The following is an 18,788-nucleotide window of genomic DNA, read 5'->3' as shown; positions in this document are numbered from 1 at the left end:
GGAAATGGTTGCGTTAGACCGAATACACATTTCCCTGGTTTTAAGTGTTTATTCACCTCAAATCTAGGCTTGATTTTGTTAACAATAGAAAAGTTGCTGCACTAATGCCTTTGCAGCCGACAGCCCCCCCCCCCTTTCCCTTCTGCTTACATTTTATTATCCATCATTAATATTAATGTTGTCTTCAAATTTTGTGTTTGTAGTTGACTTATTTTAAATTAAAGACAAGTTCTAAGCCGAAACAATATTGGTGGCAAATGTCTAGTGAGTATACATATATATATAAATGGAATCCCTAATAAATGCTTTTTCAGACACTTGCAAATTAAGTTGTAATATTTGTCTTGCATCTGCAAACAGATCTGCCCTGAGAGATCTGGACATTTCTGACTTCACTTTAGGAGGTCCTCTTGACAGCTTTGTACAAAATGTTGTGAAAATGTGCAGTTCAATTGCATGTTATCTCTGAAAATTATTTTGCATTAAGATTTGAATATTTACTCTTGTCTTGTGTTTATTTCCATTTTATCCCCAATGGAATTACTCTATAAGTGCTATAAGAATAAAGCAACCTTTTTATTGGTGTTAGGATTCCCTTTAACGTAGCCGAAACAGCTTAAACTTGTAGGAAAATTATAATTCAGCAAGCACTGAACCTAAAACGGTCAGTCGTCCGCAGGGTACAAAAGCAGACATTTAATGGAAAGTTCATTCACTGGAATAAAGTTTGTGGCAAAAGTGAAACTCAATCCCCCGTTGGTTTCAACATGCCCTTGAAGAAGACACTTAACCCTTGATTCCGGGTTGAAAAATAGCATTTATGTATATAGTTTGTTCAGTGACAGGCGAAGAAAGCTATTCTAGCAGCCATGGTGGTATGTAGACAAAAATCACACGTATTAAGGGGATTTTTATGACATTTCACCAGAGTGACTAACAACTCCGATTGCTGCTACCTCACGAGGACAAAAGGGAATTTCAGCAACTTGGGCATAGAATACTTTTCACAGGTGACCAAAAAGAATCACTGTACAAACACATTCCCACATTCTCCAATCCATTTTAATGTTTCTTTTAATGTATTTTTTGTTGAACAACTGTGCCCATTGGGTTTGCGGCCAGAAGTATAGGGTCCTATTATGCCCTCTCGTAGTTAATCATTTCCCTGTGTATATATTGGCAAGAAAGAGAGAAATGAATCCCAGCATACATGTTTAATCCTAAAATGACTTAAAGTTTAATTTGACTTTTCGCCCAGATAATCACGCTTCTTTGAAGTTTCTCTTACAATGAAAAAAAAAAACATGTTTCTCTGGGCTTCATTGTGGGGATTGATTAATGTGCAAGTACAACACCAGAAGGCCATTTTTAATATTAACTGATAATCAGGTACTTTTACTCTTTCAATACTAAACCTTGAAAAGTTTCTGTCACAATAAAAATTGACTTTTTATTCAAGTACTTTGTACATAACTCCTCGAGATTTTTTTTTTTTATATCAGCATATTAAGAAAAGGTTAATCTGAGGTGGCATTCTACACATTTGATTATTTTTTTCTGTGAATACCCAGGCAAGCATATATTTCTGGTTATATTTGATCATCTAAACATTCTTGATTAATTGGCTCTTTTTCCATGAGCAGTCATACAGTGTGGATAAATTGGCTAATAGATTTGGGACTCTACCATTCTCCGTTACAGATTAAAAAAAAGGAGATTTCACTTACAAATGAGGTTCCTTTTTTCCATAACTAGCATAACAAAGGTTTATAGGGGTGTTTAAAGTGATATATCTTACAAGAAAACATAGAATGTGAGAAATGTTTACAAATTTGCAAACAATATTTACAGTTCAATGGGGTTCATAAAAAGTTTGCTTTAGTATATTTATCCCTGTAAAAGGTATCCCAAGTACATTGTTTTTGCCATCTTTCCCACCCCCTATGGTAGAACCAAATTCTTTTATAGATGTGGTTTAATGTTTTAAAGATATCCCACCGCTTGCGTTCCTTTTTTATACGATTCCATCTGGTCTTTGGCGCCGATGACTGTCAGTATATGTACAGAAATGCGCATGTATTTATCGCCATCATTATTTACTTGTCCTCCAATCAAATTTTCCAATGTTTAGCGTACCGTTTACACAATTTTTGGCTTCTGTAACCTTTTGCTTGCAGATCCAATTAAGACTGCCCAAGGCTCCCTGTCTCTCAAGGCGTACAGGCTGACCCCAAAACTCATGGAGATCTGCAAAGAGAAAGATTTCACACCTGAGGGGTAAGTAACTCACAAAAAAATACTCCCAAGATTTACGCCCTATAGTTACACTCAGAAATGTAGTCGTTCACAATTGAATTCAGTTTTGGCATTTGTGCAATTGTAAGTGGAGTGTCGCAGTACAGGAATAAGGAATTAAAATGTTTGTGATTCATCTTATTCAGCGGATGCAAATATAGACTTGTGCATTCACAGGGGAGTCATTTAGAAGCAGCTGGAAATGGATGCGGCTGATTTATCAGATCGCCCTTGCCCATCAAACAAATGTTCTATGTTTACGCTTTTTTTTTTTTTTTCGACCACATGGCTTAACATAATTGCTTTTAAATTGCAGCTAAAAAGGAATGTAATGATGGGACCATTTCCAGGCAGTTGAGGGCAGTGCACAAACTCAAACACGCATAAACCCACACACGAACGGACAAATGTAAACTTAACAGCTCAATAAGGAGCCCCAGAGGTATTCAATTCTTTTCGACTTAAAATCTTCAGATGCCCATTTATAATTCCCTGAAATTAAATCTTTTTTTTTCTCAACAGCGGGCAAGTTAACTGAATTATTTAATTCTTACTTGCTGTTCTGTTTTGTTTTTTTGTCCTCCTGGGTGCGCGCACGTGCGCGGTGTGTATGTTGGCGTCGGCGCATGTGCTTTGCCAGCAGACTGTGCAGTTATTGACCCTGTCTATTTGGCCGAGAGTCAGGATCCCTCCCCCTTTCTGCAGATTTTTATTAACTTCTATGATTTATTACACCTCCTATCTGTAGTTATCAGTGTTTCCAATAAGCCCATGATTGAAGAAGGGCAAGAGAAGTCAATAATACCAGGTTTTAACAGTCTGGGCCGTTGTGTGTTATTATCATTTTTGGTCTATCATTTTGGACATAGAGGGGAAACTTGAACACCATTAATGCTTTGGAATTTTTTTTGACCGAGGATGCAAAAGTTCCCGAGTGTTTCATTCCCCCCCCACCCCGATGTGTTGTAAAACCTCTTTCATGTTAGCCTATTTGATGTTACATAAGCTTGCATCCATTGTGTACCTCGCTGAAATGGAAAGCAGGGACAGGCGAGTGCTTCATCCACTCGTCCCTTTGAACTACCCTCCCAGTCCACTAGGCTGTGCAGGCAGTCGTCAATAACCTCCGCTTCAGCTCACAATCTGAAGCATCAAATTAGTCTGCTTTTGGAGTCAACCTTTTGGCTTTGTCCAGTGGGGCCCAACTTGGAAAGAGCATGGCATTAAGTGTGGCAAAGTCCGGTAGGTTTGAGCACTTTGTGCTGCCCAGAATTCGCTGTCCATCTGTTTCTTTTATGCCTTTTTATATTGCTCTTTGGGCATTTTAAAAGGTCAAACTATGCAGGAAATATTTTTGAAGCCTTGTTGACGGATAAGTGCGCTAGTATATATAAGAAATTGTATTTATTCCCCTTTATTTGCCTTTTAGACTGTGCTCGTCCCTAGTATGTCTTATGTTCTGCGTGCAAACCCTGTGGCAGGATTTTCTTCGGCTTTAACACCCACATCTTAAGTTTGCCTGAGGTTACTTGAAATACACTGTTTGTTTTTTGTTTATTAATTACCCGTCAAAGTAAAATGATGCTCCATGTCCACATTTGTTATACAGGCAAAAATATATAAAATTTCTGTGCAAGAAGAAAACCAAGCTAATTGATCAGGACAGAACATCTAACAAGCCAGCATTAAACCCGAAGAGACATTAGGCTGTATCATGCACTGTGCACAAGTGACCGATGGAACCAACGCGGTCGTCAATGCTATTGAACTCACGTGAGACATAATGCAAAGTTTGAAGTTCCATTTTGTGTTAACAGGCCCATGTCTGAAAAAAGAGAGATGCAGCTTTTTGCTCCGACGAGCAAGTTCAGGTAGCTTAACAGCACAGGGTATTTTCCACGGTCCTTTTGAGAAGCCCATAAAAAAGCCATTTACGATCCTAACATTGCTTGAGCAAGGCAATGTGAACCTACCGTCACATTTTCTGATCAGAATGCATAACATTATTACTCATTATGCTTTCATATGGCTGAGGTGCAATTTACTGAGAAGTACAGACCGGATGGTAAAAGTGTAATGCTCTTATGATTGTTTCTTTTTTTTTTTCTTTTAAAATGTGTATAAATATGCTGCCACAATAGAGAAATAAATGAGAACATTATGACTGGAAGGTCTTGGACCGCTAAAAAGAATCCTGGTTCACCACCAATCAGGGTGATGTAGAGGCTTGGCTACAAATGTTTTCGGATAGTTTATGGCTCTGCTGTTTTAAGTGTATGAAGGAAGCCAATGTAGACCAATAACATCAACGTAAAAGAAATAAAACAACCTCTGTTCCCTTTCTTTATGTTGTCTACTCGCTCGTCCCTCAACAGGTTAAAGAAAGCCAATGTTGGCTTCGAACATATGTTCGAGGAGGTGCCTATTGTCATCAAGAACTCTCATCTGATCAGCGTCCTGCTGTGGGACCTTGAAGACAAGTCCACTGTTGCCGACAAGCACGAGCTGCTCAGCCTCTCCAGCAGGTAAGGTTTTAGTTTCTAAAGCCGTTTTCCAAGAGAGCCGAAGCCTTACACCTCTGTTTATACATCCCGGCTCAGTCAAAGTATCCAACCTTCTCCCCAGTTCAGTGATCTAATCTCTGATCAGATAACTTTGGTATTGGGTAGAGATGGCAGCATAATACAACAGCGATAATAGTGATGGGGTTAAAATGACAAGTTCTCGATTACAACATTTCAGGACCTCACAGGATCGCCACTGCATGTATTCCACAATAATCTCACTATTTTCAGTCCACTTATTGTACCCTGAAGTCCAAAGTATTGTCTTTACCCCTGGCATTTACGCACGAAATGTTTATCCAGACACCCCGGATTCCGTTTGCTATTTGCAATTAGAGATGAATGCATATCTGCTAAAGCATATTTTCATTCCTTCAAATTTTCTTCAACTCCTGCGCCTTGGAATAATAATTGATTTGGTATCACAGAGCAGTCATGTCTTCCACTAGAATATGTTTGTCTACCTGTTCCGGCTCTGTTTTTTTTATATTAACCCCTCCTCGTGTTATGTCTGAACTGCTTTGAAAAAAAGTTAATATAATTTAACGACGGCTTTGAATGTCCTTCCTGCGAGACATGTTCCTGACATTGATAAAGCATCTCAGGCCATCTGATGGAAATTATAAATAAATAACAGTGACTCCATTATTGATAACCGGACAGTAGCGTTCCCTGCAGTTGGAACAAAGTGCCTCCTCATGGTCAGACAGGTACCTTTACTGCTTTCTGAAAAGGTGATAATTTATGGAATCCACAATGTGCCGTTCAGACTTAGAACATATCCCTTGTTTCAGTGCCTTGCCGATAGCCCTCATTGTTTTAGAGGCCACATTTTGTCTGAGATTGGGGAGAAGGTACACGCAATAAATTTTGTGAAATACAGAATGTTTGTTGTTATGAAAGAATATGTGATGCAGTGCAACCCTGAAAATGTTTGGGGGATCAAATGAATTTCTATTCTACTTATTTAGCGGCCATACCTATTGGAGCATTTGCACAGTACCAGAGACCAACTGGAACAGCTGTGCCATCAAATCGGCCTGAATGAAGACAAAAGTGTTGAGTTCTGGTTGACAGTGTCGGGGTGGCATTACATTTACCAATAGTTTTATTATTACGGTTGTCGTTTCAAGTATTTACAAGTTGGAGAACATTACCTTTTGTTATTTTTAACACTGTGACCTCCCTGCTGAGTTACTGTTCAGCTTTATTTACCCCATCGCTGCTATCCACTTAAAATGACTGGTAATCACCAAAAATTGGGAAATAAGCTCAGCACAGAATTTACAGGTGATCTATTTAAACATGCCCAAGTCTTGCTTTGAATGTAGTATCAGATTATTGCAAAAATGCATGAAGATCAATGCGGAGTCATTGTAATTTTAAGAACTTTGTGGTTGAACTATGCATACAAATTAACTGATATCGATTAAAAACTCCTTATAATTATTTTCATACTCTTGATTCAAACCAAGTAAAGGCTACTACGTATAAATTGTAGTTTCTCCGTTAAAGTTTCATCAGAAAACCCTGTCCCTTCGGGCTTGAATGCCCGGAGATATCCAGTTTAAAACGGATTCCACTTAATACCGCTACGATTTAAAATGTATTGTTTTTTTTCGGAAATGTCTCCAAAGCGTATCAAGGCTGATCTTGCATCACTAACAAGCACAATGTGAACAAATATCATCCCGCCGTATCAACGCACGGGCTAGATCGTAAAGTATTGCATGACGATCTCTTTGGCTCTTTGCATCAGTCTCAGGAGAATTCATAAGCAATCATTTATGGAGATAAACCACTGCAAGTGGAGAAACAGCTGTGAAGCTGCTAATCAAAAAGTTTCCCAGGGGCAAATGTGAGAAATTAGCACAATAACTTTCTCCAAGTGCTGCTCTTCGTACCGCTGGTGCGTAAAACACAGCACTTTCTCACTTTTTGACCTCATACTGCACAGCAGGGATTGTTGTTACCCTCCTTAACTGCAGTCCTGTCGTCCCGTAGTACACAAATAAGCCATGAGTCAAATGAAGACCGCTCTGTGAAAAGCAGTTAAAATGCCTGGCCAGCCAACCTTAGCACCAGAGCACTCATTTGTTACGACCCGCACAATAGACTGGAAATACATCATTTTTTTGCATGCAGTTCCATTTTCCAAATGACTACTCAGAAACAGAGTTTTTGATAGGACTAGAAAAAGGGTCGGAAGCATTGGACCAACCCCACTCATAGGTTTGTAAGAATGACTTCCAATCGGAAGTCTGGCAAGATGAAATTGTTTCCTGAAGTTGTCAGATTGCTGCCCGGCTCCGTCCTTGTATTGAATTGTAGCGTCTGTCTCCCTACATCTTCTGCTGACAGCCCCACCCTTACTCGCTATTCCCACCCCTTCAAAAACCAAACAGTAATGGGTTTTATTTAATGTTTTTTTTTTCCCTTTGTCTCATTTTCCAATCGGAGGCCCCATTTGTCAATGTCATGTATGTTAAGGGCTGAGTGAATGCAGTTTCACTCCCGGAAACTGGTTTGTTCTTCCCACAGATGATGATGTTGACTCTGGTGATGGATTGCATGAATGCAAATTCATTTGCTGTTTCATTCCCCTAAACAGCCTTGAAATGCCTCTTTGCTCATTATGTTTTGAAGTACACGCTTTTTATGGCAGTTACAAAATTGTTAATGTTGGCCCCCTCTTGTTATTTTCCCTCATCTTACAATATTTCCGACTCTGAATTCAACTATTATTTAGCATGCATGGTTTTTCAAACTGTATTTTACATACTGTACAGCTGAATAGTATGTCAGTTGCATTTTGCCCGTTTAGTCTACCCGTTTCTATACATAGAAATACAATCGAAGGCTGTGTAAACATGTGGCGCTGCAGGCGTTGTCATCCATCATTGCGCAGGAGGGACTCTTTAAATCAAATGATGTCTGTCAAGTACGGTAAAGGCTTTTTTATGGAAATGTTTGATCATAGGTGTGTAGTTTTCTCACCTCAACACACTTAAGAGAAGCAGTACTTGAAAAGTACCAAATATTGTGTAATGATGAAGTAAAAACAACCACCTCAAGCCAAACAAACAGCCAATAACATATTTTAAAAAAGGAAGCTTTGCTCTCATTACTAACAAATTTGTTTGGCCAGCAAAAAGCAATTTAACACTTAGTTTTAACTTGCAAAAATTGCGCATACTTAAGTTCCCCATTAGCCTTGTCGATTGAGTTAAAAACATAAACTCTGACTTTTACAGTGTGCTCAGAAATACAACAATCCTATGTTTAATGTAAATAGGATAGCTTTGTAAGAGCCGCTGCACGGTGTGACAGCAGTGCACAAAGCAGCTGTTACACGTAGACAAATTAGTGGAACGCCTGAATGCTTTCTAACTTTGCCATTATTCGTTTTTAGCGCAAACAAACAAAGCCGGCGTCCGAGGAGTAAAATGAAACGTCTTTTCGAGAAGCGCCGAGGAAGGTGAAGAGGAAAGGTCATGGCGGAGCTCGTGAAAGATTGCCGCGAATGAAATTCCCTGTCCATACGTGGAAGTTGACACATTGTGCGATGTGATTGATGAAGTTGCCTCCCTGAAAAAGTACTTCAATTGACAGCAGGAAATCATTTTTGTTTTCAATTGGACTAATAACAGGCTGGAAGGGCAGGACAAACAATGATTTCAACACATAAAATGAACAGGCTATAGGGTTTTCCGTCAAAGAAACCCAAGAGAAATATGCCTGAAATGGCACACAGATGCTCACCATATTATATTATAACAGCAATACATGCGTACTTTGAAAAGTTCTTTGATTTCGCTTTATTCATCTCCCTTATGAATCGTGTCTTTCTGCTACGGAAGCATCTGGACAGTTCATACGGGGCCACATTCAGTCGCTTAGATGGATTCACTAGATTTAATCACTCATCGTAAGAATGGAAGTCCCGTCTTGGCAGCCGCAAGATGCAGCTCCTCCAACTATTTATTTATTGATTGGGAATTTGGGTATTTCTGTTCAATATCAAAAGAGTTTCAGAGTCTTTGAATATGAGCAGGGAACCAGCCTGCTGCTGTTGAACATGACCATTTAAACAGATTAAGTGATGAAAGGCAGTTCTTTGCACGACTTAGATTTGTTGCGCCGACCCGTCCTAACAATAAACTCGGAGTCTCCTGTCACACGCCGCTTCCAAAGCTGCACGGGACATGACCTCCTGAGCTGTACTCCCATTCTTTGCATGCATAACTATAAACTTTGTTCTTTTTTGGGGACTTTTGCTCTAAGTCAGAGAATACACAGACACATGCACACAAACACACATTTTTTTTTTTTTATTTTTTTTTTTTTTGCAGGCTAGCCCAAACATTTGACACTTACATAAACAGCAGATGTTTTGAAAGATCCTGTTCTGACTAAGTGATTTCCCTTCGCATCTATTGCATATAAATGCACACCACACAAATTGCCCACCATATTGCTTCGATGAAAAAGATGTAACTAAGCTTTCGTCAGCAGGAATTGGTTTGACACAGTCTGTGGGGATGCAGAGGGAAAGTGTTCGGATGAGATTTGGTCCCGAGCCATCAGTTTTCATGTTTACAGCTCTGAGACCGCAGGAGCCAGTCGACAAACTGATCCCACACTGGCAAAAATGACTGAACTACTCATAATCGTATGCCTCACCAGATATTTTTGTTTCAAAACCGTGAACACTATCAATTCTACAGTCAAATGGACCTTAAATGTTACTGTAAAAATACTTGTCCAAAGACTTCTAAGATTATTTGTAGCTTTACATCAACATGCATTTTTATACATCAAGAAATGTTTTTTTGTACATTTAAACTGTGAGGAAGACATTGTAACAAGTGACTCAGCTGGACAGCAAGCACAGTTGATTTCAAATGATGAAGTGCGTAGCAGCATTACATGCGTGTTATGTTGCGTTTCAATACACTGCACTCAATGCGGGAACAGTGGATCTTTTAATGTAAAGGAAATTGAAACAAATTGATCATCTGCTTGGCTCAGGTCAAGTGTATTTATAACGTGTGAACATAACTTTGTTATCCTCTACATTGCACAGGTCGTAATTAATAGTTGTAAGAAAATATGGTGTCATGATGGAGAATCCAGTTAGCAAAGTTAAATTATTATTGGACATCAATCTTCATTTTCCGTTAGAGGTTTTAAACCATTTGGAAGTTTAAGTAGTACTTTGTAAAGATGTACAATTGAGAAATCTGACCGTGGAGAGGAAAGCAACTAAAATCACCCAAAACATGGATTCACCACTTCCTCCGCATATTCACAAGCAGTGAGTCAAACGCACACACTTAACGTCAAACACAGTTACATCAGCCCAAGTCCATGCTGAGCCAAAACATACACAGTGCTGGCACTGCTTGCGGGTACAATTGTCATTTAAAAAAAAAACAGTCAGAATGTGTTTTCTCATAGTACGTGCTACGTGGCGTAACACCCCAACTTTAGCAAATGAAGCGGTCTAATTCCAGGGAGAGAAACTCAAGAGAATAGAAGTGGAGCACTGCAGTCTTGTCAAGCTTGAACTTGACGCAGAAGCGAGACTCCCTGTTAAAATGGGACTCATGGGAGGAGAGAGAAGAGCAAAGCTGGTAAAGTTGTGTTTGGAGTGTTGTCAGTGTGGCAGCGTCGGGGAAAAGATCAGCGACGTGATAGCAGACCAGAGACGAGGGGAGGAGGGGGCGTCCCGAGTTTGCGTTTCCGAATCCCCGGGGAGAACACGGACACATAAAGTGTGATCAGTCCGATAAGAGGCAAACTCTCAGTTTGCAATGTGTGACACGCATAGACGATCAAAACAGTTGGCGTGGAATATTTGACCACAGCCGTCGCTTATCTAAAGAACCTAGTTGTGTCGTTGTGTTTACCAGCAGCAGCCATGCTACGTCACGATGGCTTCTACACGCTGGGAGAGAGCTAACTGAAAATAAAGATCGTCTGAGGTTTTTATCCATTTTCACACTGTCATTATATCTTATATATATATCATTCTGACTCCCACCAACGGTATCGGTGCAGTCAAAACGTCTGTGTCCAATTCCTTTTGCTTAAAATTACCATCTGCCACAGAATGCCTCAGCGATATTGAGGCGGACTCACACCCTGAAATCGAGCCTTTCTTAAATCTAATAGCATGCAATGTTGACGTGAGCAGAATGAGGTAGATTTTTTTTTTTTTAAATGTGGACATTAACTTTAATTTAAAAAAAAAAAAACTGCATCCACATCCTCACACGGATATTTTTAACCTTGTAATTAATATCCTAATATTTTTGATTATTTGAGAAAGAGCATAGCTGTTCACTTGCCTTCATTCTACATAGATTCAGATCATTTAGATTTGTTTAAAGTTGTTGCAACTGTCTGTGTATTGGTGAGTGATTCTTTTGTAACTTTTCACAGCACTTATTTGACCTGGCTTATTTCCACACAAAGGGGGCGTTAGGTCAACTTTTGCCTTGTGAAACAATTTTTTTTTTTTTTACTGCTAGTATAAGGACTGTTACACTTAAGTCTGCCGTATATAAACAGTTACTCTTGGCATCTGAGCATATATCACATAAAAATACCTGTAACTTATATTATCATTGTGGCATTGTGGCTATCAAATCTTCACGAGTTATTTTAGAGACATTGTTTATAGTGATGAACCTCCAGTTAATTTTCTCCTGACTGTGTGGTTTGCCTGCTTAACTTCTAGCTTTTAGATTTAGCTGCAGTGGTATATTTTCTGTTTTAGCTCTCACTTCTCCTTATGGTAATTTTACAATTGTTGGAAATGGCCACTGTGTTAAAAAAAAAGAAAGAAAAAAAACATAGAATAACTGGCAGCTGAAAAAGGTTCTGAAAGCTTAACAAAATATTTACCCCAAGAGAACAAAAAATATGATTTAATCAGAGTAAATGTTGACTTCATTTCATTAAATCGGAGTCAGAAAAATTTTAATTTGTCCCCGAGGGGCAATTTGGGGACACATGGGGTAAAAGCATCAAAGTTTGAGCAGTTGAACATCAAAAATAAAATTTAAAAAAGATAATAATAATAATAATAATAATAAATAATTAAGAGAAAAGAGAATTAGTTTCCCCAAACTGATGGCAGTGTGGATGGACAGGGCAGCTGTTTGCAAAATACACATTACCTAAGGGGTTGATCATTACCCTGTGCTTTCTTGTCAAAGTTCTTCTCATCCTAAATATCGATTGATCGTTGCAAATGCCATTTCTCTTCTAGTAACCACTTGGAGAAGAGCCTCCAGCTTCTGATGGACAGAGTGGATGACATGAACCAAGACATTGTCAAGTATAACACCTACAGCCGCAACCTGAGTAAACAGCAGCAGCAGAAACACCAGGTACCCCCCCTAAACGCACGCGCACACACACACACACACACACACACACACACACACACACACACACACACACACACAGCCTTGCTTGCTCTCAAATGCTCTCCTGTGTAGAAAGTCACACACTAGACAGACAGAATGAGCAGCCAGGAGTCAAAACCTCAGCTTACTAGCATGTGTACAAGGGAAACAAGGACAAATTTTATACACCGACTTGCATTCACACACGCACACACACACACACACACACACACACACACACACACACATAGAAAGGGGTATTCACCCGCAGATGCTCCCGCAGCCACAGTTTCTGCAGTAAAACAGCAGGTATCTTTCTCTCAGCTGGGAACACAACCAATTGTAGCTATAATCGCAGTGGGGGAGATGCAGAAGCATCAGGTAGTATAAATGCATACGGACATAAAGACAAATACGATCCACCTCACACAAAAAAATGTATATCCGCCCACCGTAGACCCTCAGCAGTAAATCGTGTTAAAAGGCAAATATGGAAAATCGCAACTTTTGCAGAATGTTCACCAAATAAGAAACAGTAAATGCAATTCACTAAGACCTCTGTCACCCCACTGCAGCTGCAGGGCTATGCCCACTGCAGATCAGCTTCGCTCAGATTGCAAAACAGATTTTTTGTTTATCCACCCCCTTTATTTTTTTTTCAAATTTTCAAACGTATATTTGACTTTTCGCACAAGAGGTCCTTCTGTGATAGTCATTCATTTCTCTTCATATTAAGAAGAGTTGGTTCAATCGGTTAAATGTTGTGATTCATGGTCAGATAGTTTAGGCTCACAGAGAGCTAATACATGTGGACCCAAAATTGCCCCACGTTAACAAATGGGAGTCTTTTTGTATTTTAATTAGTCTGTTAAAACCCTCTGTTTTGATTCATTTTCAGTACCAGTGAGGCACATCACAAATTCAGACTTCATTAGCTATAATAGCTGCCGCTGCAATGCAGTTTGCATGCACGTTGAAACTTACGACACGCACAAACACACACACACACACACACACACCACCACCACCACCACCACCTACGAGCACACACTGTAACAGTAGCAGCGGAAAAAGACAGACGAGGATACAGCCAGCCAGTATCAGCAGCTCAGGCAGAGGCATAATAAACACCCAGCAACATCCAAACACACCAGTCACACACAAATTAGCGGAGAGATCCAGCGTGAATTCACACAACCGCGTTGTTATGTCATCTTTGCCGGCGAGTGAAACCGAGATATTGACCGAAGCATTAACGCCGTTCCCGGCTTAGTCATTACCATTTCAGTGACGCTGCATCAAGGTGCATACATATTAGACTGACTTAAAATCATCAAACATGACCAGGGGGACGATGTGCAGATGTGTGAATTCACAGCAGCGACCGCAAAGAAAACCTCACCGAGATAATATAAATATATACACGCGCATACATAGCCAAATCCCCCCGGGCCATTCAGCCACACTGTCCATTATGATTTATCATCCTTCCCTACTGACACTGTTTCCCTGGTAGGCCCCGAGCCTTAACCCTGACTCACACGCAAACACACATCATACGAAATCTTGCACAGAAGATCCCTTTTAATGGTATCTACTTTTTCATGTTTCTCACAATTCAGCGCAACCCATTCAGAGAAAGAAAAAGTGAGGTGTTTTCAACCTCTCAGACACCTCCAGTAGTTGCTCCATGTAATCTTGTGCTATTGACCCCACTGCTTCCCGGACAAATGGGACCTTATTAATCATCATAGAAGGTTGCAAAAAGCCACTGTGCTGAAAGGCCTACATTTTTCATTTATACCTCTCTGAATTTGGTAAATAAGCGGTTTCGGGCACAGTCTGTGATCAAGTTAGCATTTGTTCCGGGAAGTGTGTTTCTCGTTTCCAGTGAATTATAATTTTTCATGTTTTGTTTTTCCTACTCTGAAGCAGCAATCTGCAGCGAGTTCTCGACAACGTAATGCATTCATGTCACGAGCCAAGGACTTGTGATGTATGGTTAATGATACAGTTTAGTACATGATTATTCATGAGCCGTTTGATTGGATTAAATAATATTTAACAGTAAAAAAGGACGTGTAAGTTTAATGCAGTGATTGATGTTTACAATAGGGAGCTGTCAAGATGGTCCTTGGTTTAGATCTCATGTCATTTCCCGCCAAGAAATTGGATTTCGTCCATAGCGCAAATTTCTCGATGGAAGATGTTGTTCTACCCTGGTCGAGAAGACTGACCGTATGTTGGTGCTGAGTCGTTTTAAATGTGAAATTATACGACTTGCTGTCTGATCAATAGTCAACATCTTCCTTGCATCCAAAGTAACATCCACACATATTTTCGCATCCTTTTCTGTTGATATTTAGCTGGCTTTAAGCATCACATTTGAATCATTATTGACTTGGATTTCATAGATTAACAGCTGCAACCGAGTCAGCGTTTTATAGAACCCAAAATCCACTTAAGCTCCAGAGGTTCCGGGCTACATTTGGAGCCAACACTTGCATCAGTTCCCCTGATAAAATGCCAGTAAAAACATTAGGCGGCTGCAGGTTTCCAGGTTTTCTATGCGGAGACGAATCCAGCGGATAGGATGCATTTTTTGTTTTGCACAGTGAGCAGTCAGATAGCAAATTAATTACGCTTTCTCCAGAAAGGAAATGTCACATCGTCTCAATGGCTCACAAAGTTATTTGCTTATGTTCGGTTATAATATTTGATGCTAATTAACAGAAGATGATTGAAAAGTTTATCGGTAATTGTAATATTAGTATTTATCCTTTGACTACAGTGGACAGAACACACAGGCCCATGACACAACTAATGCATCAAAACTAAAACAGTAGAACCATAATTCTTTCGATGACTGTTTGCGAACCAAATCCATTTTTCTTTTTGAAATCAATGTAAATCCCTTTGATCCATTCTCCAGCCCCCCCCCCAAAAAACAACACTGCACTCTTTTGAATCTTTTTTTACGCGTTTATTTGTGGCAAAAAATACAGAAAGGAATAAAAGATAACCTTTATTATTACTGTGTTTCTGGTGTTCTTTCTCTTCTTTCCTTCACTAAATCAGGATGCAAAAGTAAAACCGTCTCGCATACGAGACCCTCGCTCACGCCGTCTCCAGCGAGCCGTCGTTCACGAATCCAAACCAAGTCACTTTTCTACTTCTTCTAACACTTGAGACCTTTGCTTCGTTAATGTTGTCGCTCCTTTAGCAACTTCAGCTGCTTTTAGCGCATCTGTTTTTCAGGATTGTACAAATGGTCGACTTTGCCACGTCATAGTGCTTGGCGAGATCTGCAACACGAAAACTATGCTCATATTTAGCAAATATTTTCCTCTTCAGTAGGACTGTAATTCTTAACTTTTCTTAACACCGCTACCACTAGCACTTTTAACTTTTTGGGAGCCATAACGAGGGCTAATTTATTGGGAAAAAAAAAAGCACAAAAAAGCTTTATAACAGGACGACACAATGATGAACGGTGTAAACAGCGCGGAGCACCAATCACGACTGCTGCTACGCTACAACGCGGAAAGCTTGCGAGCTTGTTTCTTTGTGTTTTCGGCAATTTCGATTTCAGCTCGATTCTAAATTTGATCGGAAACTCGTCCGGTTTGTTCGCGATTAGGGGCGTTCGTATCCCCGAGGTTTCGCCGCACTCAATACGCTGAGATTCGATCGGTCCAACCAGCAAGATTTGTCCCATTAATGAAAGATTCTCCGTCTCCTTGAGTGTAATGGAAAAAGCCGGAATTGAATTATACCGAAAGTTTAAATGTGTTACCTTATGATGAAAACAAGGCACATTGAGAAATGCAATGCTTCAAATATAAGGCCTGGTACTTCTGGCTGCGGGAAAGCTTCCGCACAAAACACCCCAGATACCCCGTGAACTTTCAGAGTAAACACCGCACAGTACAGAGCGAGTCCCCCGGCAGTCCATCTGCCAACTGATGCATCGGACAGGATCGATTTCCACCGACTTTCACATGCATAGGAAAAACTACACGTCCGGAACTGCGTTTATAAACAGATGTATGGGACCGTAAGTCCTTACGCTAAATCAGTATTTGTGCTTATGCAAGGACATTTGTGAGCGAGAAGGATTTTAACCGCACATTATTAACATGGCAGGGCCGTTCGGATGCAAAGGAAATATTTATCACAAAGACAAACGATGTAGTAGAATAGTCACAATCATATCTGGTTCAAAACAAGAGCTCGGGAGTTCCTGCAATGCGACTCAATGTTGTAAACTTTGTGACCGGAGATCCCGAAATGCGTGGAAACTTTTCTCACTACATTCATATGATTTGTGTGTGTAAGGCAGAACACGTAAGCAAAGTGGTTTTAGTTTGCTTGTTTCAGAACTCTGCATATAGTCATATATTAGCGTCTTCATTATTCAGGGCGCTGTAGCACAAACAGGTGCAATGTGGGATGTCATTTGAAAGCACCCAGGTTGTTCCCGCTGCTTTTCTCCTCGTCTGCCGCACAGCCCCCTTCAACCAAAGTGACGGTCTCTACGCTGTCTTGCCCAAATAACGAGAATTTGGGAGACCCGGCACTTGATTTGCCGAGCGTCCGCCCGCAAATCACTCCGTCCTTGCCAGCTCCCGTTTTTCAACATTTACCCCCCTCGCCACGTTCGGTATCTCCAATTCATTTCCCGAGGCTTTCTGGCCTTTTCTACTGCCCCCCCTTTTTTTTTTTCTTTTCTAATCTGCTTTACCTTCCCCACACGATGCAGACCTTTTTTTTTTTTTTTTTTTTTTTTCTCCCCCTCTGCCACTCTGTGCACAATCTTCTCTAACGCCTCCTCTTCTTCTCCCCATCCCTTCAGTACCTCCAGAGGCGGCAGCAGGAGAACACCCAGCGGCAGAGCAGAGGGGAGCCACCGCTGCCTGAAGAGGACATCAGCAAAATGTTCAAGCCCCCCCAGCCGCCTCCTCGTATGGACACACTGCTTATCGCAGGTATGCATACACACACACACACACACACCACACCACACAGCAGCGAAAGAAAATACATAGCTTCACCCTCCTTGCCAAACTCGGCTGCCTCTGCGCCCCTCGCAGGAGCTCAGTTTCTGTTTCGTAATTATCTTTGCCATTATCTTGAAATTACATTAAATTAAAAGTTTATCGACTCGGTCTCCCAACCTGACCGCCCCTCTAGTCGCTGTTTCATGCTGTTCATCCCTCCTCCGCATTCGACAACATATAACCGATCCGGCCATTTTTACAGCGGTCGCCCCTCTAATATCATGCTTTTCTGTGTTTTTGTTTTCTTCCCCTTTCCTCCACCTCGGCACGTCTCCGTATGAATGTATATGTTTTCTTCTGTGGGTGTGTTTGTGCTTTTTTCCTGTGGGGGCGCGTGAATGTTTGTGTTCCCCCAAAGGGCAAATTAACAACTACTGCCAGAACATCAAGGAATTCACCTCGCAGAACCTTGGGAAGCTGTTCATGGCAGAAGCTCTCCAAGGCCACAACTAAGTGAGTCGGAAGACGGAGAGAGAATCGGTGGGAGACGGATATCAAGTGCGGCAGAGGATAAATTAGGAAGGGCCTGGAAAAGAAAATGAGATGCAGTATCAAGCTGTTGAAGCCCTTCATTTTTTTTTTTTTTCTGGTTTTTGTTTTTTAAAAATGAATGCATTGTTGTGTTCCACACCCCATCTTGGATTGACATGATCTTTGAATATAAATTGACTTTCATTGAAATAAAGGTCTTACGCCTCTTTGTCCGCCCCGACTCCTGAAATGTTTTCATCGATCACCTTTTTTGTGTACAGAATATCAGTACGTCCGCATGTGAAACACACATAGCGATCGGTTGATGATGTGTTAAGGCTTTTGCTGAAGTGACATCAGATGATGTCAAATTGAGCTTTTCTTCCACACAGGTAACATTAACACTCATTTATGATTTATAACATTTTTGATTGAGTATCAAAGTATTATTGGAGGATTTGCATTTTCGATGGAGAGAAGTATTTGCTTACATTATTTAATGATGTAATCCAATGATGGTTTGTGTTTGCAAATGCGATAATAAGGCTTTAACATTTTAGATAACACCATTTTTGTGGCACAATCAGCCAGGTATGAGAAGACGATTGACCGGATTTGGTTAATAAAACAAAATAATGTCGCCCGATACACTGAGAGGAGCGGCCGTAGTAACAGGAGATCCGCATCACGTTCCTTTATTACGCCGTTCCTGATGGCGTGATAGATTCTGGGCCTCCTTCAGTAATTCATTTGCATTGTTTGACGAGGCACTTGCAAGAAAATAAAGAAAACAAATTCCCCGAATTGACGGAAAGAGGAAGAAATGTTCGGCATTGTTTAACCCCTCAATAGCAAGTCAAACAAAGGGATGTATCCTTTTCAAAACCAAAATCAATGGACATATTGAACACATTGTGGGCAATCGATTCCTTTCCGTCTTCAAGATATATATATAGATCCTTTTTTGCCTGCATCCTGAC

The 18,788-nt window shown here is 40.5% G+C and overlaps 1 protein-coding gene across 1 annotated transcript in view; it reads left to right on the top strand.

The window, feature by feature from the left end:
• The window catches only part of LOC147229210 (eukaryotic translation initiation factor 3 subunit H), a 63,212-nt gene extending 45,173 nt beyond the window's left edge, over positions 1–18,039 (top strand). Inside the window, exons 4-8 of the mRNA XM_086154503.1 lie at positions 2,178–2,277; positions 4,671–4,820; positions 12,139–12,259; positions 17,133–17,265; positions 17,696–18,039. Of these exons, the coding sequence (XP_086010629.1) occupies positions 2,178–2,277; positions 4,671–4,820; positions 12,139–12,259; positions 17,133–17,265; positions 17,696–17,790 (599 nt within the window). The 3' untranslated portion in view covers positions 17,791–18,039. The remainder of the gene's footprint in view (positions 1–2,177; positions 2,278–4,670; positions 4,821–12,138; positions 12,260–17,132; positions 17,266–17,695) is intronic.
• Positions 18,040–18,788: the final 749 nt, after the last annotated feature.

The sequence above is a fragment of the Fistularia commersonii genome, chromosome 11 (assembly GCF_037954325.1).
Source record: "Fistularia commersonii isolate RoL2024-O1a breed Wild chromosome 11, RoL_Fcom_v1.0, whole genome shotgun sequence".
In the NCBI taxonomy this organism is placed as follows: Eukaryota; Metazoa; Chordata; class Actinopteri; order Syngnathiformes; family Fistulariidae; genus Fistularia; species Fistularia commersonii.
The sequence above is the reverse complement of the archived record's forward strand: the minus strand, read 5'-3'. Positions and strand labels throughout refer to the sequence as shown.